At 42.2% G+C, this 24,263-nt stretch overlaps 1 protein-coding gene and 1 long non-coding RNA gene across 4 annotated transcripts in view; both read right to left on the bottom strand.

Moving 5' to 3' along the window:
- The window catches only part of LOC110529064 (lysine-specific demethylase phf2), a 133,808-nt gene that overhangs the window by 44,634 nt on the left and 64,911 nt on the right, over positions 1-24,263 (bottom strand). For both annotated transcript variants that reach the window (XM_036984353.1, XM_036984354.1), the window contains exons 10-16: positions 24,216-24,263; positions 23,090-23,179; positions 18,087-18,452; positions 17,733-17,849; positions 11,377-11,495; positions 11,126-11,301; positions 9,389-9,456 (exon numbers count right to left, since the gene is read on the bottom strand). The exon at positions 24,216-24,263 is cut by the window's right edge and continues 44 nt beyond it. In XM_036984353.1, the coding sequence (XP_036840248.1) occupies positions 9,389-9,456; positions 11,126-11,301; positions 11,377-11,495; positions 17,733-17,849; positions 18,087-18,452; positions 23,090-23,179; positions 24,216-24,263 (984 nt within the window). The remainder of the gene's footprint in view (positions 1-9,388; positions 9,457-11,125; positions 11,302-11,376; positions 11,496-17,732; positions 17,850-18,086; positions 18,453-23,089; positions 23,180-24,215) is intronic.
- LOC118965329 lies at positions 14,924-16,745 on the bottom strand. 2 transcript variants are annotated; one of them, XR_005052694.1, is made up of 6 exons: positions 16,597-16,745; positions 16,373-16,523; positions 16,273-16,325; positions 15,965-16,157; positions 15,296-15,802; positions 14,924-15,206 (listed from the first exon to the last, which is right to left on the bottom strand). It is a non-coding gene; the product is annotated as an uncharacterized LOC118965329 (long non-coding RNA). The 2 variants fall into 2 exon arrangements; XR_005052693.1 differs by having other exon boundaries at positions 15,965-16,325.

Raw genomic sequence — 24,263 nt, 5'->3', positions numbered from 1 at the left:
TCAATGCCTTCCTCTAGCAGGAACTGCTGACACTCCAGCCACATGAGGCCTAGTATTGTCTTGCATTAGGAGGAACCCAGGGCCAACCGCACCAGCATATGGTCTCACAAGGGGTCTGAGGATCTCATCTCGGTACCTAATGGCAGTCAGGCTACCTCTGGCGAGCACATGGAGGGATGTGCGGCCCCCCAAAGAAATGCCACCCCACACCATGACTGACCCACCGCCAAACCGGTCATGCTGGAGGATGTTGCAGGCAGCAGAACGTTCTCCACGGCCTCTCCAGACTGTCACATGTGCTCAGTGTGAACCTGCTTTCATCTGTGAAGAGCACAGGGTGCCAGTGGCGAATTTGCCAATCTTGGTGTTCTCTGGCAAATGCCAAACGTCCTGCACGGTGTTGGGCTGTAAGCACAACCCCCACCTGTGGACGTCGGTCCCTCATACCACCCTCATGGAGTCTGTTTCTGACCGTTTGAGCAGACACATGCACATTTGTGGCCTGCTGGAGGTCATTTTGCAGTGCTCCTCCTGCTCCTCCTTGCACAAAGGCGTAGGTAGCGGTCCTGCTGCTGGGTTGTTGCCCTCCTACGGCCTCCTCCACCTCTCCTGATGTACTGGCCTGTCTCCTGGTAGCGCCTCCATGCTCTGGACACTACGCTGACAGACACAGCAAACCTTCTTACCACAGCTCGCATTGATGTGCCGTCCTGGATGAGCTGCTCTACCTGAGCCACTTGTGTGGGTTGTAGACTCCGTCTCATGCTACCACTAGAGTGAAAGCACCGCCAGCATTCAAAAGTGACCAAAACATCAGCCAGGAAGCATAGGAACTGAGAAGTGGTCTGTGGTCCCCACCTGCAGAACCACTCCTTTATTGGGGGTGTCTTGCTAATTGCCTATAATTTCCACCTGTTGTCTATTCCATTTGCACAACAGCATGTGACATTTATTGTCAATCAGTGTTGCTTCCTAAGTGGACAGTTTGATTTCACAGAAGTGTGATTGACTTGGAGTTACATTGTGTTGTTTAAGTGTTCCCTTTATTTTTTTGAGCAGTGTAGTTTAGGTGCAGTTTAGGTGTAGTTTTGATATAGTTTAGGTGTAGTTTTGATATAGTTTAGATGTAGTTTTGATATAGTTTAGGTGTAGTTTTGATATAGTTTAGATGTAGTTTTGATATAGTTTAGGTGTGGTTTTGATATAGTTTTGATATAGTTTAGGTGTAGTTTTGATATAGTTTAGGTGTAGTTTTGATATAGTTTAGATGTAGTTTTAATATAGTTTAGATGTAGTTTTGATATAGTTTAGGTGTAGCTTTGATGTAGTTTTGATATAGTTTAGATGTAGTTTTGATATAGTTTAGATGTAGTTTTGATATAGTTTAGATGTAGTTTTAATATAGTTTGGATATAATTTAGATGTAGTTTTGATATAGTTTAGGTGTAGTTTTGATATAGTTTTGATATAGTATAGATGTAGATTTGATATAGTTTAGATGTAGTTTTAATAAAGTTTTTATATAGTTTTGATATAGTTTAGATGTAGTTTTGATATAGTTTAGATGTAGTTTTGATATAGTTTAGATGTAGTTTTGATATAGTTTAGATGAGGTTTTAATATAGTTTTGATAGTTTTGATATAGTTTAGATGTAGTTTCGATGTAGTTTTGATATAGTTTAGATGTAGTTTTGATATAGTTTAGGTGTAGCTTTGATGTAGTTTTGATATAGTTTAGATGTAGTTTTGATATAGTTTAGATGTAGTTTTGATATAGTTTAGATGAGGTTTTAATATAGTTTAGATGTAGTTTCGATGTAGTTTTGATATAGTTTAGATGTAGTTTTAGTATAGTTTAGGTGCAGTTTAGGTGTAGTTTTGATATAGTTTAGGTGTAGTTTTGATATAGTTTAGATGTAGTTTTGATATAGTTTAGGTGTAGTTTTGATATAGTTTAGATGTAGTTTTGATATAGTTTAGGTGTGGTTTTGATATAGTTTTGATATAGTTTAGGTGTAGTTTTGATATAGTTTAGGTGTAGTTTTGATATAGTTTAGATGTAGTTTTGATATAGTTTTGATATAGTTTAGGTGTAGTTTTGTTATAGTGTAGATGTAGTTTTGATATAGTTTTGATGTAGTTTTAATATAGTTTAGATGTAGTTTTGATATAGTTTAGATGTAGTTTTGATATAGTTTAGGTGTAGCTTTGATGTAGTTTTGATATAGTTTAGATGTAGTTTTGATATAGTTTAGATGTAGTTTTGATATAGTTTAGATGTAGTTTTAATATAGTTTAGATGTAGTTTTGATATAGTTTAGGTGTAGCTTTGATGTAGTTTTGATATAGTTTAGATATAGTTTTGATATAGTTTAGATGTAGTTTTGATATAGTTTAGATGTAGTTTTGATATAGTTTAGATGAGGTTTTAATATAGTTTTGATATAGTTTTGATATAGTTTCGATGTAGTTTTGATATAGTTTAGGTGTAGTTTTGATATAGTTTAGGTGTAGTTTTGATATAGTTTAGGTGTAGTTTTGATATAGTTTAGGTGTAGTTTTGATATAGTTTAGATGTAGTTTTGATATAGTTTAGGTGTAGTTTTGATATAGTTTAGATGTAGTTTTGATATAGTTTAGGTGTAGTTTTGATATAGTTTAGGTGTAGTTTTGATATAGTTTAGGTGTAGTTTTGATATAGTTTAGGTGTAGTTTTGATATAGTTTAGGTGTAGTTTTGATATAGTTTAGATGTAGTTTTGATATAGTTTAGGTGTAGTTTTGATATAGTTTTGATATAGTTTAGGTGTAGTTTTGATATAGTTTAGATGTAGTTTTGATATAGTTTTGATATAGTTTTGATATAGTTTAGGTGTAGTTTTGATATAGTTTAGGTGTGGTTTTGATGTAGTTTTGATATAGTTTTGATGTAGTTTTAATATAGTTTAGATGTCGTTTTTATATAGTTTAGATGTAGTTTTAATATAGTTTGGATATAGTTTAGGTGTAGTTTTGATATAGTTTAGATGTAGATTTGATATAGTTTAGATGTAGTTTTAATATAGTTTAGATGTCGTTTTAATATAGTTTTGATATAGTTTTAATATAGTTTAGATGTAGTTTCGATGTAGTTTTGATATAGTTTAGATGTAGTTTTGATATAGTTTAGGTGTAGCTTTGATGTAGTTTTGATATAGTTTAGATGTAGTTTTAATATAGTTTAGATGTAGTTTTGATATAGTTTAGATGTAGGTTTGATATAGTTTAGATGAGGTTTTAATATAGTTTGGATATAGTTTAGATGTAGATTTGATATAGTTTAGGTGCAGTTTTAATATAGTTTAGATTTAGTTTAGGTGTAGTTCAGGTGCAGTTCAGGTGTAGTGTAGGAGTAGTTGTAGTTTTGATATTGTTTAGATGTAGTTTAAATATAGTTTAGATGTAGTTTTAATATAGTATAGATTTAGTTTAGGTGCAGGTCAGGTGTAGTGTAGGAGTAGTTTGGGTATAGTTTGGGTATAGTTTGGGTGTAGTTTGGATATAGCTTAGGTGTAGTTTGGGTATAGTTTGGGTGTAGTTTAGGTGTCATTTAGGTGTAGTTTGGGTGTAGTTTAGGTATAGTTTAGGGGTAGTTTGGGTGTAGTTCAGGTGCAGTTTAGGTGTAGTTTTGATATAGTTTAGGTGTAGTTTTGATGTAGTTTTAATATAGTTTAGGTGTAGTTTTGATATAGTTTAGGTGTAGTTTTGATATAGTTTAGATGTAGTTTTGATATAGTGTAGGTGTAGTTTTGATATAGTTTTGATAGTTTAGGTGTAGTTTTGATATAGTTTATATGTAGTTTTGATATAGTTTTGATATAGTTTAGGTGTAGTTTAGGTGTAGTTTTGATATAGTTTAGATGTAGTTTTGATATAGTTTTGACGTAGTTTTAATATAGTTTAGATGTCGTTTTTATATAATTTAGATGTAGTTTTGATATAGTTTTTATATAGTTTAGGTGTAGTTTTGATATAGTTTAGATGTAGATTTGATATAGTTTAGATGTAGTTTTAATATAGTTTAGATGTCGTTTTAATATAGTTTTGATATAGTTTTAATATAGTTTAGATGTAGTTTTGATATAGTTTAGATGTAGTTTTAATATAGTTTTGATGTAGTTTTAATATAGTTTTGATATAGTTTTAATATAGTTTAGATGTAGTTTTGATATAGTTTAGATGTAGTTTTGATATAGTTTAGGTGTAGCTTTGATGTAGTTTTGATATAGTTTAGATGTAGTTTTAATATAGTTTAGATGTAGTTTTGATATAGTTTAGGTGTAGCTTTGATGTAGTTTTGATATAGTTTAGATGTAGTTTTAATATAGTTTAGATGTAGTTTAGGTATAGTTTAGGTGTAGTTTGGGTATAGTTGGGTATAGTTTGGGTGTAGTTTAGATGTAGTTTGGGTATAGTTTGGGTATAATTTAGGTATAGTTTAGGTGTCGTTTAGGTGTAGTTTGGGTGTAGTTTAGGTGCAGTTTAGGTGTAGTTTCGATATAGTTTCGATGTAGTTTTGGTTTAGTTTTGGTATAGTTTAGGTGCAGTTTAGGTGTAGTTTTGATATAGTTTAGGTGTAGTTTTGATATAGTTTAGGTGTAGTTTTGATATAGTTTAAATGTAGTTTTGATATAGTTTAGGTGCAGTTTTAATATAGTTTAGATTTAGTTTAGGTGTAGTTCAGGTGCAGTTCAGGTGTAGTGTAGGAGTAGTTTTGATATAGTTTAGATGTAGTTTTAATATAGTATATATTTAGTTTAGGTGTAGTACAGGTGCAGTTCAGGTGTAGTGTAGGAGTAGTTGTAGTTTTGGTATAAATGAAGTGAAGGTGTAGGTATAGCTTGGGTGTAGTTTAGGTATAGTTTAGGTGTCGTTTAGGTGTCGTTTAGGTGTAGTTTAGGCATAGTGTAGGTATAGTTTAGGTGAAGTTTAGGTGTAGTTCAGGTGTAGTTTAGGCAAAGTTTACGTGTAGTTTCGGTGTAGTTTATGTAGGGACGTGACAGGACTGAACGGGACAGTATGGAGGTGACAGGGCTGAATGGGACAGTAGGGCAGATCCTGCTGAGAATAGCGTAACAGGCCAAGGTCACCCCCTGCCCTCCCCTAACAGGCCAAGGTCACCCCCTGCCCTCCCCTAACAGGCCAAGGTCACCCCCTGCCCTCCCCTAACAGGCCAAGGTCACCCCCTGCCCTCCCCTAACAGGCCAACGTCACCCCCTGCCCTCCCCTAACAGGCCAAGGTCACCCCATGCCCTCCCCTAACAGGCCAAGTTCACCCCCTGCCCTTCCCTAACCTCTCAGCTATACGAGTAACCATCCCTACATCTGACCAAGCTCTCTCCGCCTCTCTCTCTACATGCCTGCCTGCCTCTCCCTTTCTCTCTCTGCCTGCCTCTTTCTCTCTCTCTCTCTGCCTGCCTCTCTCTTTCTCTCCCTCTCTCTGCCTGCCTGCCTCTTTCTCTCTCTGCCTGCCTGCCTCTTTCTCTCTCTGCCTGCCTGCCTCTTTCTCTGCCTGCCTGCCTGCCTCTTTCTCTGCCTGCCTGCCTCTTTCTCTCTCTGCCTGCCTGCCTCTTTCTCTCTCTGCCTGCCTGCCTCTTTCTTTCTCTGCCTGCCTGCCTCTTTCTCTCTCTGCCTGCCTGCCTCTTTCTGCCTGCCTGCCTGCTTCTTTCTGTCTCTGCCTCCCTCTCTCTTTCTCTCTCTGCCTGCCTCTCCCTTTCTCTCTCTGCCTGCCTCTCCCTTTCTCTCTCTGCCTGCCTCTCTTTCTCTCTCTGCCTGCCTCTCTCTTTCTCTCTCTGCCTGCCTCTCTCTTTCTCTCTCTGCCTGCCTCTCTTTCTCTCTCTGCCTGCCTCTCTCTTTCTGTCTCTGCCTGCCTCTCCCTTTCTCTCTCTGCCTGCCTCTCCCTTTCTCTCTCTGCCTGCCTCTCCCTTTCTCTCTCTGCCTGCCTCTCCCTTTCTCTCTCTGCCTGCCTCTCTCTTTCTGTCTCAGCCTGCCTCTCCCTTTCTCTCTCTGACTGCCTCTCTCTTTCTGTCTCTGCCTGCCTCTCCCTTTCTCTCTATGCCTGCCTCTCCCTGAGCTGAGGATGATGTAAAGAGTTTAAGTTTAGTCAATTGGAATTTGTGGTCTGTATATTTGATCATTTCATTAAGGATACTATCAACCCCACAGGCCTTTTTGGGTTGGAGGGTTTTTATTTTTTCCTGTAGTTCATTCAATGTAATTGGAGAATCCAGTGGGTTTTGGTAGTCTTTAATAGTTGATTCTAAGATTTGTATTTGATCATGTATATGTTTTTGCTCTTTATTCTTTGTTATAGAGCCAAAAAGATTGGAGAAGTGGTTTACCCATACATCTCCATTTTGGATAGATAACTATTCGTGTTGTTGTTTGTTTAGTGTTTTCCAATTTTCCCAGAAGTGGTTAGAGTCTATGGATTCTTCAATTACATTGAGCTGATTTCTAACGTGATTTCTAACCATTTGTCATTGTTGTTCATTTTCTTCGTTTTTTTTATTTGAGATTTTTAGATTTGATAGGGAAGCTGAGAGGTCAAATAAAAAAATAAAATAAAAATAATGTTAAGATGTTCTACTGCCAAGTTCACACCTTCACTATTACAGTGAAATGTTTTGTCCAGGAAGTTGTCTAAAAGGGATTGAATTTGTTGTTACCTAATTGTTTTTTGGTAGGTTTACACATTTTTCTCTGTTATAGATTCCTTCCATCTATAGCATTTCTTAATATTATTCAGTTCCTTTGGCTTTGATGCCTCATGATTGAGTATTGCTGACCAACTGGCAGTCTTCACTGACATTTTCAACATGTCCCTGATTGAGTCTGTACCAACATGTTTCAAGCAGACCACCGTAGCCCCTGTGCCCAAGAACACAAAGGCAACCTGCATAACTGACTACAGACTCGTAGCACTCATGTCCCGAGCCATGAAGTGCTTTGAAAGGCTGGTAATGGCTCACATCAACACCATTATCCCAGGAACCCTAGAACCACTCCAATTTGCATACCGCCCAAACAGATCCACAGATGATGCAATCTCTATTGCACTCCACACTGCCCTTTCCCACCTGGACAAAAGGAACACCTATGTGAGAATGCTATTCATTGACTACAGCTCAGCGTTCAACACCATAGTGCCCTCAAAACTCATCAATAAGCTAAGGACCCTGGGACTAAACACCTCCCTCTGCAACTGGATCCTGGACTCCCTGACGGGCCGCTCCCAGGTGGTGAGGGTAGGTAACAACACATCCACCACGCTGATCCTCAACACTGGAGTCCCTCAGGGGTGCGTGCTCAGTCCCCTCAAGTACTCCCTGTTCACCCATGACTGCACGGCCAGGCACGACTCCAACACCATCATTAAGTTTGCCAATGACACAACAGTGGAGGCCTGATCACTGACGATGAGACAGCCTATAGGGAGGTCAGAGACCTGGCCGTGTGGTGCCAGGACAACAACCTATCCCTCAACGTAACCAGGACTAATGAGATGATTGTGGACTACAGGAAAAGGAGGACTGAGCACGCCCCCATTCTCATCGACGGGGCTGTAGTGGAGCAGGTTGAGAGTTTCAAGTTCTGTGGCGTCCACATCACCAACAAACTAGAATGGTCCAAACACACCAAGACAGTCGTGAAGAGAGCACAACAAAACCTTTTCCCCCTCAGGAGACTGAAAATATTTGGCATGCGTCCTCAGGTCCTCAAAAGGTTCTACAGCTGCACCATCGAGAGCATCCTGACTGGTTGTATCACTGCCTGGTATGACAATTGCTCGGTCTCTGACCGCAAGGCACTATAGAGGGTAGTGCGTACGGCCGAGTACATCACTGGGGTCAACCTTCCTGCCATCCAGGACCTCTATACCAGGCGGTGTCAGAGGAAGGCCTTAAAAATGGTCAAAGACCCCAGCCACCCCAGTCATAGACTGTTCTCTCTACTACCACACGGCAAGCGGTACCGGAGTGCCAAGTCTAGGACTAAAAAGCGTCTAAACAGCTTTTACCCCCAAGCCATAAGACTCCTGAACAGCCAATCAAATGGCTACTCAGACTATTTGCATTGTGTGCATTTGAACCTTTAAAAACCTTCTGTATGTAAAATATTGTGTGATATAGCTTGGAAATAAATCAACGTGACTCTGGATGACAACATAATGATGTTTGTTTCCAACATTACGGCTGTTTTCCTAAAGACATGGGAGTCCACTTCATGTTCTGTTTCCTTCGCTTCCTTACTTCCTAATATGAAGATACTGGTATCACAGCAACACTAAACACACAGCCATATGTGATCTCTATTGCTACTTGACTGCTTTTTAAACCATCACATGGAATTCATTAACGACCTCATGGAAGGAAGGAGTGGATATTCCAGAATGTTTTCCTCTGACTGTTCTACTCTTAGAACTCCTCATTAGGTTGTTCTCTCCATGGACGTAGAAATGGAAATATCAGAGTGTAATTAGAGTATTTAGTTCTGGGATGTTAGCTGGCTAATAGGACAGCTGAGTTGGAACTATTAGCATACTTCCCAAATGGAATCCTCTTCCTTATGCACTACCTTTAACTAGGGTGATATTTGGGACTTTGTCTTGGGAATGGGATCTAGACTCTCCATGGACATAACTGTGATACCCACCTGACACTATTGCGCTGACCTGACCCCAACCATAATGAGCTCAGATATTTTCTAGCCACATGGTCCTTCATATATTATTGGTGACTTAAGGAGATGAGGTAACATACCCTGGGAAGAGAGGGGAGGAGGTAACATACCCTGGGAGGAGGTAACATACCCTGGGAAGAGAGGGGAAGAGGTAACATACCCTGGGAGGAGGTAACATACCCTGGGAAGAGAGGGGAGGAGGTAACATACCCTGGGAGGAGGTAACATACCCGGGAAGAGATGGGAGGAGATAACATACCCTGGGAGGAGGTAACATACCCGGGAAGAGATGGGAGGAGATAACATACCCTGGGAGGAGGTAACATACCCTGGGAGGAGGTAACATACCCTGGGAGGAGAGGGGAGGAGGTAACATACCCTGGGAGGAGGTAACATACCCTGTGAAGAGGTAACATACCCTGGGAGGAGGTAACATACCCTGGGAAAAGAGGGGAGGTGGTAACATACCCTGGGAGGAGGTAACATACCCAGGGAAGAGAGGGGAGAAGGTAACATACCCTGGGAAGAGAGGGGGGGAGGTAACATACCCTGGGAAGAGAGGGGGGGAGGTAACATACCCTGGGAGGAGAGGGGAGGAGGTAACATACCCTGGGAGGAGAGGGGAGGTGGTAACATACCCTGGGAACAAAGGGGAGGAGCTGACATACCTTGACAGCAGAGGGGAGGAGCTTTGGCTTCTTGGATGGGTGGATTGGGTCTTTGATGTTTGACAGGACTGGAACAGGAAGAGAAGAGACAGTCAACCAACAATGAGTAAATCAGAAGAGACAGTCAATAAACAACGAGTAAATCAGAAGAGACAGTCAATAAACAACGAGTAAATCAGAGGAGACAGTCAATCAACAACGAGTACATCAGAAGAGACAGTCAATCAACAACGAGTAAATCAGAAGAGACAGTCAATAAACAACGAGTACATCAGAAGAGACAGTCAATCAACAACGAGTACATCAGAGACAGTCAATCAACAACTAGTACATCAGAAGAGACAGTCAATCAACAACGAGTAAATCAGAAGAGACAGTCAATAAACAACGAGTACATCAGAAGAGACAGTCAATCAACAACGAGTACATCAGAGACAGTCAATCAACAACTAGTACATCAGAAGAGACAGTCAATCAACAACGAGTAAATCAGAAGAGACAGTCAATAAACAACGAGTACATCAGAGACAGTCAATAAACAACGAGTAAATCAGAGACAGTCAATCAACAACAAGTAAATCAGAGACAGTCAATCAACAACGAGTACATCAGTCCATTTTGATATAATTAATTATTAAGTAAATACATCATTGTATACAGTATATTTTTTCCTTTTTTTCTAATCTCTGTCTCAGTGTCTCAGTCTCAGTGTCTCAGTCTCAGTGTCTCAGTGTCTCAGTGTCTCAGTCTCAGTGTCTCAGTGTCTCAGTCTCAGTCTCAGTGTCTCAGTCTCAGTGTCTCAGTCTCAGTGTCTCAGTCTCAGTGTCTCAGTCTCAGTCTCAGTGTCTCAGTCTCTGTGTCTCAGTGTCTCAGTCTCTGTGTCTCAGTGTCTCAGTCTCAGTCTCAGTCTCAGTGTCTCAGTCTCAGTGTCTCAGTCTCAGTGTCTCAGTCTCAGTGTCTCAGTCTCAGTCTCAGTGTCTCAGTCTCAGTGTCTCAGTCTCAGTGTCTCAGTCTCAGTGTCTCAGTCTCAGTGTCTCTGTCTCAGTGTCTCTGTCTCAGTCTCTGTGTCTCAGTCTCAGTGTCTCAGTCTCAGTGTCTCAGTCTCAGTGTCTCAGTCTCAGTGTCTCAGTCTCAGTGTCTCAGTCTCAGTGTCTCAGTGTCTCAGTCTCTGTGTCTCTGTGTCTCAGTCTCTGTGTCTCAGTCTCAGTGTCTCAGTCTCAGTGTCTCAGTCTCAGTGTCTCAGTCTCTGTGTCTCAGTCTCTGTGTCTCAGTCTCAGTGTCTCAGTCTCAGTGTCTCAGTCTCAGTGTCTCAGTCTCAGTGTCTCTGTGTCTCAGTCTCTGTGTCTCAGTCTCTGTGTCTCAGTCTCTGTGTCTCAGTCTCTGTGTCTCAGTCTCTGTGTCTCAGTCTCTGTGTCTCAGTCTCTGTGTCTCAGTGTCTCAGTCTCAGTGTCTCTGTGTCAGTGTCTCAGTCTCAGTGTCTCAGTCTCAGTGTCTCAGTCTCAGTGTCTCAGTCTCAGTGTCTCAGTCTCAGTGTCTCAGTCTCAGTGTCTCTGTGTCAGTGTCTCTGTGTCAGTGTCTCTGTGTCAGTGTCTCAGTCTCAGTGTCTCAGTCTCAGTGTCTCAGTCTCAGTGTCTCAGTCTCAGTGTCTCTGTCTCAGTGTCTCTGTCTCAGTGTCAGTAGTCACAGGACCATTTTCTCTCCAGTAGTAGTTTGTCATCTTTATGTGTCAGTACTCACAGGATAAGTCCCTCTTGACGGCGTTCTTTTTCCTCCTGATGGGGAACTCATCAATCTTCAACTCTCCTTCGTCTGACACGTACTCATACTCGTCTCTCACCGGCTTGGCCTTGTCCTCCTTTAGGTTTTGTAACGAGCTGAACACACTGGAGTTGGTCTGGGGCTTCAGCTTAGAACTGGGGGGGACACAGGACGGTGAGGAACGGGTGCCAGTCACAGACAGACACAATACATGTACACAGTATACATACCCTAGTAACTTCTTGTGTGTCAATGAGAATGAAAACTTGTCTTTGTTGCCTGATAGTGGCGTTCTCTCAAACTTGTGCTCTTCAGTTTCCATCTTCAGTAAGGAATCTGGTTTGCTGTTCTGTAACGGATACGAACGACAACGAGAACGTAATGTTATGTTTTAAAGGATCGTGCAGAAGGACATACAACATGTTTATAACATTGCAAGGGAGAAAAGAAAAAGCCATATCTCAGACTGGCCAATAAAAATAAAAGACTAAGATGAGCAAAATAACACAGACACTGGACAAAGTAACTCTGCCTAGAAGGCCAGCATCCTGGAGTTGCCTCTTCACTGTTGACGTTGAGACTGGTGTTTTGTGGGTATTTCATGAAGCTGCCAGTTGAGGACTTGTGAGGCGTCTGTTTCTCAAACTCAACACTCTAATGTACTTGTCCTCTTGCTCAGTTGTGCACCGGGGCCTCCCACTCCTCTTTCTATTCTGGTTAGAGCCAGTTTGCGCTGTTCTGTGAAGGGAGTAGTACACAGCGTTGTACGAGATCTTCAGTTTCTTGTCAATTTCTCGCATGGAATAGCCTTCATTTCTCAGAACAAGAATAGACTGACAAGATTCAGGGAAAAGTTATTTGTTTCTGGCCATTTTGAGCCTGTAATCAAACCCACAAATGCTGATGCTCCAGATACTCAACTAGTCTACAGAAGGCCAGTTTTATTGCTTTTTTAATTACAACAACAGTTGTCAGCTGTGCTAACATAATTGCAAAATGGTTTTCTAATGATCAATTATCATTTTCAAAGGATAAACTTGGATTAGCTAACACAACGTGCCCTTAGTTTCTCTGTATCTCCACCTACCAGCTCCTATAGAAGATGTGGTCTGATCTGCCCTTAGTTTCTCTGTATCTCCACCTACCAGGTCCTATAGAAGATGTGGTCTGATCTGCCCTTAGTTTCTCTGTATCTCCATCTACCAGCTCCTATAGAAGATGTGGTCTGTGATTATCCATCTTCCAGGTCCTATAGAAGATGTGGTCTGATCTGCCCTTAGTTTCTCTGTATCTCCATCTACCAGCTCCTATAGAAGATGTGGTCTGTGATTATCCATCTTCCAGGTCCTATAGAAGATGTGGTCTGTGATTATCCATCTTCCAGGTCCTATAGAAGATGTGGTCTGATCTGCCCTTAGTTTCTCTGACCGGTCTGTATCTCCATCTACCAGTCCATGTGTTAGTGTTTGAGCTGCAGCTAGTTCCACTCTTTAGAGGGACCAGGACCCTTGGAATGACTACAGACATTACAACCGGAACACTTTGGCATACAAGTTTCCACGAAACTAAAGCCGACTAATGTCTTCCGTTCGCTCCAACTAAGCTGTCCTCCAGAACCCATCCCATGTTATCCAGCTATAATGACACAACAGCCTCCTTAGAGCAGGACCGCATCCTAAACGGAACCCTATACCCTATACGCTGTAGTGAACTACTTTTGACCAGAGTCCTCTACACCTTATAGGGGAATAGGGTAGCATTTGGGACCCCCTTCCACCAGCAGGACCCCGGGGCAGATGTGAATGCTTATGGGTGGAATGTTGTGGATATGACATAGTTGTGAGGACTGAGACGGTTGGCTGGGCCTGGATTCTAGAAGCTTTGAACAGTTCCACCACTCTAATTGTGAGTAAAACCGCAGTGTTAGTTTAGCTGATTACTATGATCGATAGTGTGTTAATCACTTTACCATTATACCACGTTCTTCTGCTGGACTTCTCAGCTTCTCAAGCTTTAATACAACAGAACCATTTGTATCTTCTTTGAAACAGCATCCAGCTTGAATTGGGTTTATTGTTCCGTTTATCCATCATTATCATGTTTACTTTGGTCCATGTGTTTTTAAAGCAGGCCAAGACAACCTTGACTCAATCTATTCTGGATTTGACCTTTGATTTTCAAATCAAACTATTATATATCTTACCCAACTATTATATATCTTACCTAAACTAACTATTATATATCTTAACTAAATTAACTACTTTATCTTACCTAAACTAACTATTATATATCTTACCTAAACTAACTATTATATATCTTAACTAAATTAACTACTTTATCTTACCTAAACTAACTATTATATATCTTAACTAAATTAACTACTTTATCTTACCTAAACTAACTATTATATATATCTTACCCAACTATTCTGTATCTTAACTAAATTAACTACTCTATCTTACCTAAACTAACTATTATATATCTTACCCAACTATTCTGTATCTTAACTAAATTAACTAATCTATCTTACCTAAACTAACTACTCTATATATAACTTAACTAACTACTCTGTACCTTACCTAACTATATCTTACCTAACTTAACTAACTATTCTGTATCTAACTTAACTAACTATTCTGTATCTTACCTAACTTAACGATTCTGTATCTTACCTAACTTAACTAACTATTTTATATCTTACCTAACTTAACTAACTACTCTGTATCTAACTTAACTAACTACTCTGTATCTAACTTAATAATTATATATCTTACCTAACTTAACTATTCTGTATCTAACTTTACTAACTATTCTGTATCTTAACCAACTTAACTATTCTGTATCTTACCTAACTTAACTAACTATTTTATATCTTACCTAACTTAACTAACTACTCTGTATCTAACTTAACTAACTACTCTGTATCTAACTTAATTATTCTTTATCTAACTAGTCTGTATCTTAACTAATTAGTCTGTATTTTCCATAACTTAACTACATTTTCTAACAACCTAATTTTGACCAAAATTAACCAGAGAGATTACTGCTCAGTGTTTGATTTTTCGGCGCTATACGGAGGCAGCTCTAGCCAACAGAGACCTGAGGACACCGTCCAACCTGGAGCTGAGTGAGGAGTGTTTGGTCTGATGCTATTTTGAAAGCCAAGAAGAAAAAGCTAAAAATAAAGTACTTTACAGTGATATATTTGACTTTATGGGGACTGAATGCTGAGTTAAGGCTCCCTGACCAGATGTGAAGGAAAAGGCCTTTGGGCCTCAGAACCCCCCTCCTGCTGTTCACTGGCATGGCACTGATTCCACCTGGCGATCTGTTCACCATCTGCCTTGGCCTGTCTCCCCCCCTGTCTGGTACAGGTACCTCCACCACACTCCCCCCTGTCTGTTCACCGTCTGTCTTGGCCTGTCTCCCACCTCTCTGTTCACCATCTCCCCCTGTCTGTTCAACATCTGCCTTGACCTGTCTCCCCCTGTCTGTTCACTGTCTGCCCTGTCCTGTCTCCCCCTCTCTGTTCACCATCTGCCCTGGCCTGTCTTCCCCTGTCTGTTCACTGTCTGCCCTGTCCTGTCTCCCCCTCTCTGTTCACCGTCTGCCTTGGTCTGTCTCCCCCTGTCTGTTCACTGTCTGCCTTGGTCTGTCTTCCCCTGTCTATTCACTGTCTGCCTTGGTCTGTCTCCCCCTGTCTATTCACCGTCTGCCTTGGTCTGTCTCCCCCTGTCTGTTCACCGTCTGCCTTGGTCTGTCTCCCCCTGTCTGTTCACCGTCTGCCTTGGTCTGTCTCCCCCTGTCTGTTCACCGTCTGCCCTGGTTTTCTCCCCCTGTCTGGTACAGGTACCTCCACCACACTCACACCTCTCTGTTCACAGTCTGTCTTGGCCTGTCTCCCCCTCTCTGACCTAACGCAACCTGTTCTGTATCTGACCTAACTCAACCTGTACCTGACCTAACTCAACCTGTATCTGACCTTACTCAACCTGTATCTGACCTAACTCATTCTGTATCTGATCTAACTCAACCTGTTCTGTACCTGACCTAACTCAACCTGTATCTGACCTAACTCAACCTGTATCTGACCTAACTCAACCTGTTCTGTACCTGACCTTACTCAACCTGTATCTGATCTAACTCAACCTGTATCTGACCTAACTCAACCTGTTCTGTACCTGACCTAACTCAACCTGTACCTGACCTAACTCAACCTGTATCTGACCTAACTCAACCTGTTCTGTACCTGACCTAACTCAACCTGTTCTGTATCTGACCTAACTCAACCTGTACCTGACCTAACTCAACCTGTATCTGATCTAACTCAACCTGTTCTGTACCTGACCTAACTCAACCTGTATCTGACCTAACTCAACCTGTTCTGTACCTGACCTAACTCAACCTGTATCTGACCTAACTCAACCTGTTCTGTACCTGACCTAACTCAACCTGTATCTGACCTAACTCAACCTGTTCTGTACCTGACCTAACTCAACCTGTTCTGTACCTGACCTAACTCAACCTGTTCTGTATCTGACCTAACTCAACCTGTACCTGATCTAACTCAACCTGTTCTGTACCTGACCTAACTCAACCTGTATCTGATCTAACTCAACCTGTTCTGTACCTGACCTAACTCAACCTGTATCTGACCTAACTCAACCTGTTCTGTATCTGACCTAACTCAACCTGTACCTGACCTAACTCAACCTGTACCTGACCTAACTCAACCTGTTCTGTACCTGACCTAACTCAACCTGTTCTGTATCTGACCTAACTCAACCTGTACCTGACCTAACTCAACCTGTACCTGACCTAACTCAACCTGTTCTGTACCTGACCTAACTCAACCTGTATCTGACCTAACTCAACCTGTTCTGTACCTGACCTAACTCAACCTGTACCTGACCTAACTCAACCTGTACCTGACCTAACTCAACCTGTTCTGTACCTGACCTAACTCAACCTGTATCTGACCTAACTCAACCTGTATCTGACCTAACTCAACCTGTTCTGTACCTGACCTAACTCAACCTGTATCTGACCTAACTCAACCTGTATCTGATCTAACTCAACCTGTTCTGTACCTGACCTAACTCAACCTGTATCTGATCTAACTCAACCTGTTCTGTACCTGACCTAACTCAACCTGTATCTGACCTAACTCAACCTGTATCTGATCTAACTCAACCTGTTCTGTACCTGACCTAACTCAACCTGTACCTGACCTAACTCAACCTGTATCTGACCTAACTCAACCTGTATCTGACCTAACTCAACCTGTTCTGTACCTGACCTAACTCAACCTGTATCTGACCTAACTCAACCTGTTCTGTACCTGACCTAACTCAACCTGTATCTGACCTAACTCAACCTGTACCTGACCTAACTCAACCTGTTCTGTACCTGACCTAACTCAACCTGTTCTGTACCTGACCTAACTCAACCTGTTCTGTATCTGACCTAACTCAACCTGTACCTGACCTAACTCAACCTGTATCTGACCTAACTCAACCTGTTCTGTACATGACCTAACTCAACCTGTATCTGACCTAACTCAACCTGTTCTGTACCTGACCTAACTCAACCTGTATCTGACCTAATTCAACCTGTATCTGACCTAAGTCAACCTGTATCTGACCTAACTCAACCTGTTCTGTACCTGACCTAACTCAACCTGTACCTGACCTAACTCAACCTGTTCTGTACCTGACCTAACTCAACCTGTTCTGTACCTGACCTAACTCAACCTGTACCTGACCTAACTCAACCTGTATCTGACATAACTCAACCTGTATCTGACCTAACTCAACCTGTATCTGACCTAACTCAACCTGTACCTGACCTAACTCAACCTGTACCTGACCTAACTCAACCTGTACCTGACCTAACTCAACCTGTTCTGTACCTGACCTAACGCAACCTGTATCTGACCTAACTCAACCTGTACCTGACCTAACTCAACCTGTATCTGACCTAACTCAACCTGTATCTGACCTAACTCAACCTGTATCTGACCTAACTCAACCTGTATCTGACCTAACTCAACCTGTACCTGACCTAACTCAACCTGTTCTGTACCTGACCTAACTCAACCTGTTCTGTACCTGACCTAACTCAACCTGTATCTGATCTAACTCAACCTGTATCTGATCTAACTCAACCTGTTCTGTACCTGACCTAACTCAACCTGTATCTGACCTAACTCAACCTGTTCTGTACCTGACCTAACTCAACCTGTATCTGACCTAACTCAACCTGTTCTGTACATGACCTAACTCAACCTGTATCTGACCTAACTCAACCTGTATCTGACCTAACTCAACCTGTATCTGACCTAACTCAACCTGTATCTGACCTAACTCAACCTGTTCTGTACCTGACCTAACTCAACCTGTATCTGACCTAACTCAACCTGTATCTGACCTAACTCAACCTGTATCTGACCTAACTCAACCTGTACCTGACCTAACTCAACCTGTATCTGACCTAACTCAACCTGTTCTGTACCTGACCTAACTCAACCTGTATCTGACCTAACTCAACCTGTATCTGACCTAACTCAACCTGTCCTGTAGCGTACCTTATATTTCCACTTGGCTTCCGTCTGTTTCTTGTTCTGTTCTCGGATCTCAAACTTCTCCAGGTCGTTCTGCTTACAGGTGTCCTTTTCCGACATGCTCAGGACATTCTTAGTCGCCTGGGAAGCAGGTAACACAGACATGACATCATATAGGTGACAGGTAACTGCTGCTAACCGTGTCTATGTGACCAATACAATTTGATTTGATATGAGGTAGAGTAGGACAGGTCAGCTTGCATGGTCTCACCTTGCCCCCCACCTTACCCTTCTTGGGCTGGTTCATCTAGGCCTATAGGGGTGTGTTTGTTACAGGCCCAGTCAGGTTAAACATGGTTAAACAGGTTAATAGCTCACCTTGCCCCCCATCTTGCCTTTCTTGGGCTGGTCCATCTTGCTGAGGATGTCCTTGGCGTGAGACTCCAGAGCTGCCAGGCTGGAGGGCTTCGACGGAGGAGGAGGAGGAGGAGGAGGGACTTCCTTCTCTTTCTTTCCTTTCTTCTTCCCTCCCTCCTTCGCTTTGGGGACCTTGGGAGGTTTGGGGACCTTTGGAGGTTTTGGGGGCTTGGAGGCCTTCTTCCTGGCTGGTTTCTCCCGAGGAGGAGGGGACGGAGAGGGGTCGCTGGAGGGGGAAGCAGGGTCCTCAGGCTCTGATGGGGCAGGAGGTGGTTCCTCCACTGGAGCCTTGCTACTCGAATCACTCTTAATGGCTTTAGCCGCATTCTGGACAACAACAAAACGGTCAGTTATCAAGATGTCTTTATCCGACGACACTCACTTTACAATTTTCTCTCCTTTTACACTGAACCATGACAACAGTCTGAGCTGTACGTTCATAGACCCGTTAGTAACCCAGTTCACTACAACAACCATAATGCAGCAGGTCATGTCTGTACTGTAACTATAAAGGGCTCTGCAAACAGAGCGTTGTATATGGTCCCAAAAAGTATGCTGCACAACGTAGTGTAGTGTGTAGAGTGTAGAGTGTGTAGAGTGTAGAGTGTGTAGTGTGTAGAGTGTAGAGTGTGTAGAGTAGAGTGTAGACTGTAGTGTGTAGACTGTGTAGTGTGTAGACTGTAGAGTGTGTAGACTGTGTAGAGTGTAGTGCGTAGAGTGTAGTGTGCAGAGTGTGTAGTGTAGACTGTGTAGTGTAGAGTGTGCAGTGTAGACTGTGTAGATACATGGACTGGTACCATACGTATCTAGATACATGGACTGTTACCATACAGGAACCATACGCATCTAGATACATGGACTGGTACCATACAGGAACCATACGTATCTAGATACATGGACTGGTACCATACAGGAACCATATATATCTAGATACATGGACTGGTACCATACGTATCTAGATACATGGACTGGTACCATACAGGAACCATACGTATCTAGATACATGGACTGATACCATACAGGAACCATACGTATCTAGATACATGGACTGATACCATACAGGAACCATACGTATCTAGATACATGGACTGGTACCATACAGGAACCATACGTATCTAGATACATGGACTGGTACCATACAGGAACCATACGTATCTAGATACATGGACTGGTACCATACAGGAACCATACGTATCTAGATACATGGACTGGTACCATACAGGAACCATACGTATCTAGATACATGGACTGGTACCACACAGGAACCATACGTATCTAGGCCAGGCAGCAGGCTGTTAGCCAGCCTGCCAGCATAGTGGAGTCTGCCACTAGCACAGTCAGTGTAGTCAGCTCAGCTATCACCATTGAGACCGTGTCTGTGCCTCGACCTAGGTTGGGCAAAACTAAACATGGCGGTGTTCGCCTTTGCAATCTCACTAGGATAAAGACCACCTCCATTCCTGTCATTATTGAAAGAGATCATGATACCTCACATCTCAAAATAGGGCTACTTAATGTTAGATCCCTTACTTCAAAGGCAATTATAGTCAATGAACTAATCACTGATCATAATCTTGATGTGATTGGCCTGACTGAAACATGGCTTAAGCCTGATGAATTTACTTTGTTAAATGAGGCCTCACCTCCTGGCTACACTAGTGACCATATCCCCCGCGCATCCCGCAAAGACGGAGGTGTTGCTAACATTTACGATAGCAAATTTCAATTTACAAAAAAAAAAAATGACGTTTTCGTCTTTTGAGCTTCTAGTCATGAAATCTATGCAGCCTACTCAATCACTTTTTATAGCTACTGTTTACAGGCCTCCTGGGCCAAATACAGCGTTCCTCACTGAGTTCCCTGAATTCCTATCGGACCTTGTAGTCATAGCAGATAATATTCTAATCTTTGGTAACTTTAATATTTACATGGAAATTCCACAGACCCACTCCAAAAGGCTTTCGGAGCCATCATCGACTCAGTGGGTTTTGTCCAACATGTCTCTGGACCTACTCACTGCCACAGTCATACTCTGGACCTAGTTTTGTTCCATGGAATAAATGTTGTGGATCTTAATGTTTTTCCTCATAAACCTGGACTATCGGACCACCATTTTATTACGTTTGCAATTGCAACAAATAATCTGCTCAGACCCCAACCAAGGAACATCCAAAGTCGTGCTATAAATTCACAGACAACACAAAGATTCCTTGATGTCCTTCCAGATTCCCTCTGTCTACCCAAGGACGCCAGAGGACAAAAATCAGTTAACCACCTAACTGAGGAACTCAATTTAACCTTGCGCAATACCCTAGATGCAGTTGCACCCCTAAAAACTAAAAACATTTCTCATAAGAAACTAGCTCCAGAAACAGAAAATACCCGAGCTCTGAAGCAAGCTTCCAGAAAATTGGAACGGAAATGGCGCCACACAAAACTGGAAGTCTTCCGACTAGCTTGGAAAGACAGTACTGTGCAGTACCGAAGAGCCCTTACTGCTGCTCGATCATCCTATTTTTCTAACTTAATTGAGGAAAATAAGAACAATGCGAAATTCCTTTTTGATACTGTCGCAAAGCTAACTAAAAAGCAGCATTCCCCAAGAGAGGATGACTTTCACTTTAGCAGTGATAAATTCATGAACTTCTTTGAGGAAAAGATTAGGATTATTAGAAAGCAAATTACGGACTCCTCTTTAAATCTGCGTATTCCTTCAAAGCTCAGTTGTCCTGAGTCTGCACAACTCTGCCAGGACCTAGGATCAAGAGAGACGCTCAAGTGTTTTAGTACTATATCTCTTGACACAATGATGAAAATAATCATGGCCTCTAACCCTTCAAGCTGGTTTACTGATTTTCTGGTTTTCTAGATACGTATGGTACCAGTCCATGTATCTAGATACGTATGGTTCCTGTATGGTTTCCCTTATTGATAGTGGGGTGGTAGATGCCCAGTTTACCCCCCTAACATTCCCCTTATTGATAGTGGGGTGGTAGATGCCCAGTTTACCCCCCTAACATTCCCCTTATTGATAGTGGGGTGGTAGATGCCCAGTTTACCCCTTAACATTCCCCTTATTGATAGTGGGGTGGTAGATGCCCAGTTTAAAGGGTAAACTGGGCATCTACCACCCCACTATCAATAAGGGGAATGTTAAGGGGGTAAACTGGGATAAAAAGTGTTTGAGCTATAAATAAAGCACAACTTTGGATTTCACCCCTGTCTCATAATCCAATGGGCTAGACCGTTTGGAAGTCGACTGACTTGGCGTGAGCAGCTTTTTCTTCCCTAGCTTCGACCAACGCCGTGCAGGTAGCAAAAGTGATTGCTGTCCAAGCTATGAAATGACTCAACTTTACCCTGTATATCTAAAAAAAATACCATATATATACTGATTGTTTAAAGCAAAATGACCTAAACTTTTTCTGATGGGGACGCTGAACAATCAAATTCTATCTAATATTAGACCTGATCAAAAGGTTGTTTTATTTCACCTTTATTTAACCAGGTAGGCAAGTTGAGAACAATTTCTCATTTACAATTGCGACCTGGCCAAGATAAAGCAAAGCAGTTCGACAGATACAACGACACAGAGTTACACATGGAGTAAAACAAACATACAGTCAATAATACAGTATAAACAACTCTATATACGATGTGAGCAAATGAGGTGAGATAAGGGAGGTAAAGGCAAAAAAAGGCCATGGTGGCAAAGTAAATACAATATAGCAAGTAAAACACTGGAATGGTAGATTTGCAGTGGAAGAATGTGCAAAGTAGAAATACAAATAATGGGATGCAAAGGAGCAAAATAAATAAATAAATACAGTAGGGGAAGAGGTAGTTGTTTGGGCTAAATTATAGATGGGCTATGTACAGGTGCAGTAATCTGTGAGCTGCTCTGACAATTGGTGCTTAAAGCTAGTGAGGGAGATAAGTGTTTCCAGTTTCAGAGATTTTTGTAGTTCGTTCCAGTCATTGGCAGCAGAGAACTGGAAGGAGAGTTGGTTTTGGGGGTGACCAGAGAGTTATACCTGCTGGAGCGCGTGCCACAGGTGGGTGCTGCTATGGTGACCAGTGAGCTGAGATAAGGCGGGGCTTTACCTAGCAAAGACTTATAGATGACCTGGAGCCAGTAGGTTTGGCGACAAGTATGAAGCGAGGGCCAACCAACGAGAGCATACAGGTTCGCAATGGTGGGTAGTATATGGGGCTTTGGTGACAAAACGGATGGCACTGTGATAGACTGTATCCAATTTGCTGAGTAGAGTGTTGGAGGATATTTTATAGATGACATCGCCGAAGTCGAGGATCTGAAGGATGGTCAGTTTTACAAGAGTATGTTTGGCAGCATGAGTGAAGGATGCTTTGTTGAGAAATAGGAAGCCGATTCTAGATTTAATTTTGGATTGGAGATGCTTAATGTGAGTCTGGAAGGAGAGATTACAGTCTAACCAGACACATTAGGTATTTGTAGTTGTCCACGTATTCTAAGTCAGAACCGTCCAGAGTAGTGATGTTGGACGGGCGGGCAGGTGTGGGCAGTGATCGGTTGAAGCCAGATTAATTCCATCTAATATTAGACCTGATCAGCAGGTATATAATCAGATCTTAAACATTTGAACCCGGGACAATGCGTATCAGTGAATCGTTACATCGCTAGTCTCTACAACAACAAAGGCCATTGTAAACCTGCCCAGTAGAACAGAATAGAATAGATTAGAGCAGGGCAGTAGAACAGGGCAGTACAACAGGGCAGTACAACAGGGCAGTACAACAGGGCAGTAAAACAGGGCAGTAAAACAGGGCAGTAAAACAGGGCAGTAGAACAGGGCAGTAGAACAGGGCAGTAGAACAGGGCAGTAAAACAGGGCAGTAGAACAGGGCAGTAGAACAGGGCAGTAAAACAGGGCAGTAGAACAGGGCAGTAAAACAGGGCAGTAGAACAGGGTAAGAAGTCGTACCTCTGAGATCCTGATCTCCTTGGCCAGGTCCTTGATGAGCTGAGTGGGCTTCATGTTCTCTGGAAGTTCATCCTCGTGTTCTAACAGAGCCTGGAGGAACGACACGTTGACAACGCAGTTAAATATGGATTTATATTTCAGATTATACACAATATATAAGAACGTATGTGGACACCCCTTCAAATGAGTGGATTCGGCTAGTTCCGTTGCTGACAGGTGTATAAAAATCGAGCACACAGCCATGTAATCTCCATAGACAAACATTGACAGTAGAATGGCTTTACAGAAAAGCTCAGTGACTTTCAACTTGGCACTGTCGTAGGATGCCACCTTTCCGAATGCATAGTGTCAACTGTAAAGTTTGGTGGAGTAGGAATAATGGTCTGGGGCTGTTTTTCATGGTTCAGGCCCCTTAGTTCCAGTGAAGGGAAATCTTAACGCTGCAGCATACAATGACATTGTAGATGATTCTGTGCTTCCAACTTTGTGGCAAAGGTTTGGGGAAGGCCCTTTCCTGTTTCAACATGGCAATGCCCCCGTGCACAAAGATCGGTGTGGAAGAACTAGACTGAGCCCTGACCACAACCCCAATGAACACCTTTGTGATGAATTAGAATGCTGACTGCGAGCCAGGTCTAATCACCCAACATCAGTGCCCGACCTCACTAATGCTCTTGTGGCTGAATGGAAGCAAGTCCCCGCAGCAATGTTCCAACATCTAGTGGAAAGCCTTCCCAGAAGAGTGGAGGCTGTTATAGCAGCAATGTTCCTACATCTAGAGGAAAGCCTTCCCAGAAGAGTGGAGGCTGTTATAGCAGCAATGTTCCAACATCTAGTGGAAAGCCTTCCCAGAAGAGTGGAGGCTGTTATAGCAGCAATGTTCCTACATCTAGAGGAAAGCCTTCCCAGAAGAGTGGAGGCTGTTATAGCAGCAATGTTCCAACATCTAGTGGAAAGCCTTCCCAGAAGAGTGGAGGCTGTTATAGCAGCAAACTCCATATTAATGGCCATGATTTTGGAATGAGATGTTTGACCAGCAGGTGTCCACATACTTTTGGTCAAGTAGTGTAGCAGGTATTTGAAGGTATATAGTTGTAATAGATGTAAAGGAGGAAACCAAACTTGCCTGTTTCTTAGTCCAGGCCCTGAAGGCTCCGTTGATGATCTTAGCTCC

The sequence above is a fragment of the Oncorhynchus mykiss genome, chromosome 7, assembly GCF_013265735.2.
Source record: "Oncorhynchus mykiss isolate Arlee chromosome 7, USDA_OmykA_1.1, whole genome shotgun sequence".
NCBI lineage: Eukaryota > Metazoa > Chordata > Actinopteri > Salmoniformes > Salmonidae > Oncorhynchus > Oncorhynchus mykiss.
The sequence above is the reverse complement of the archived record's forward strand: the minus strand, read 5'-3'. Positions and strand labels throughout refer to the sequence as shown.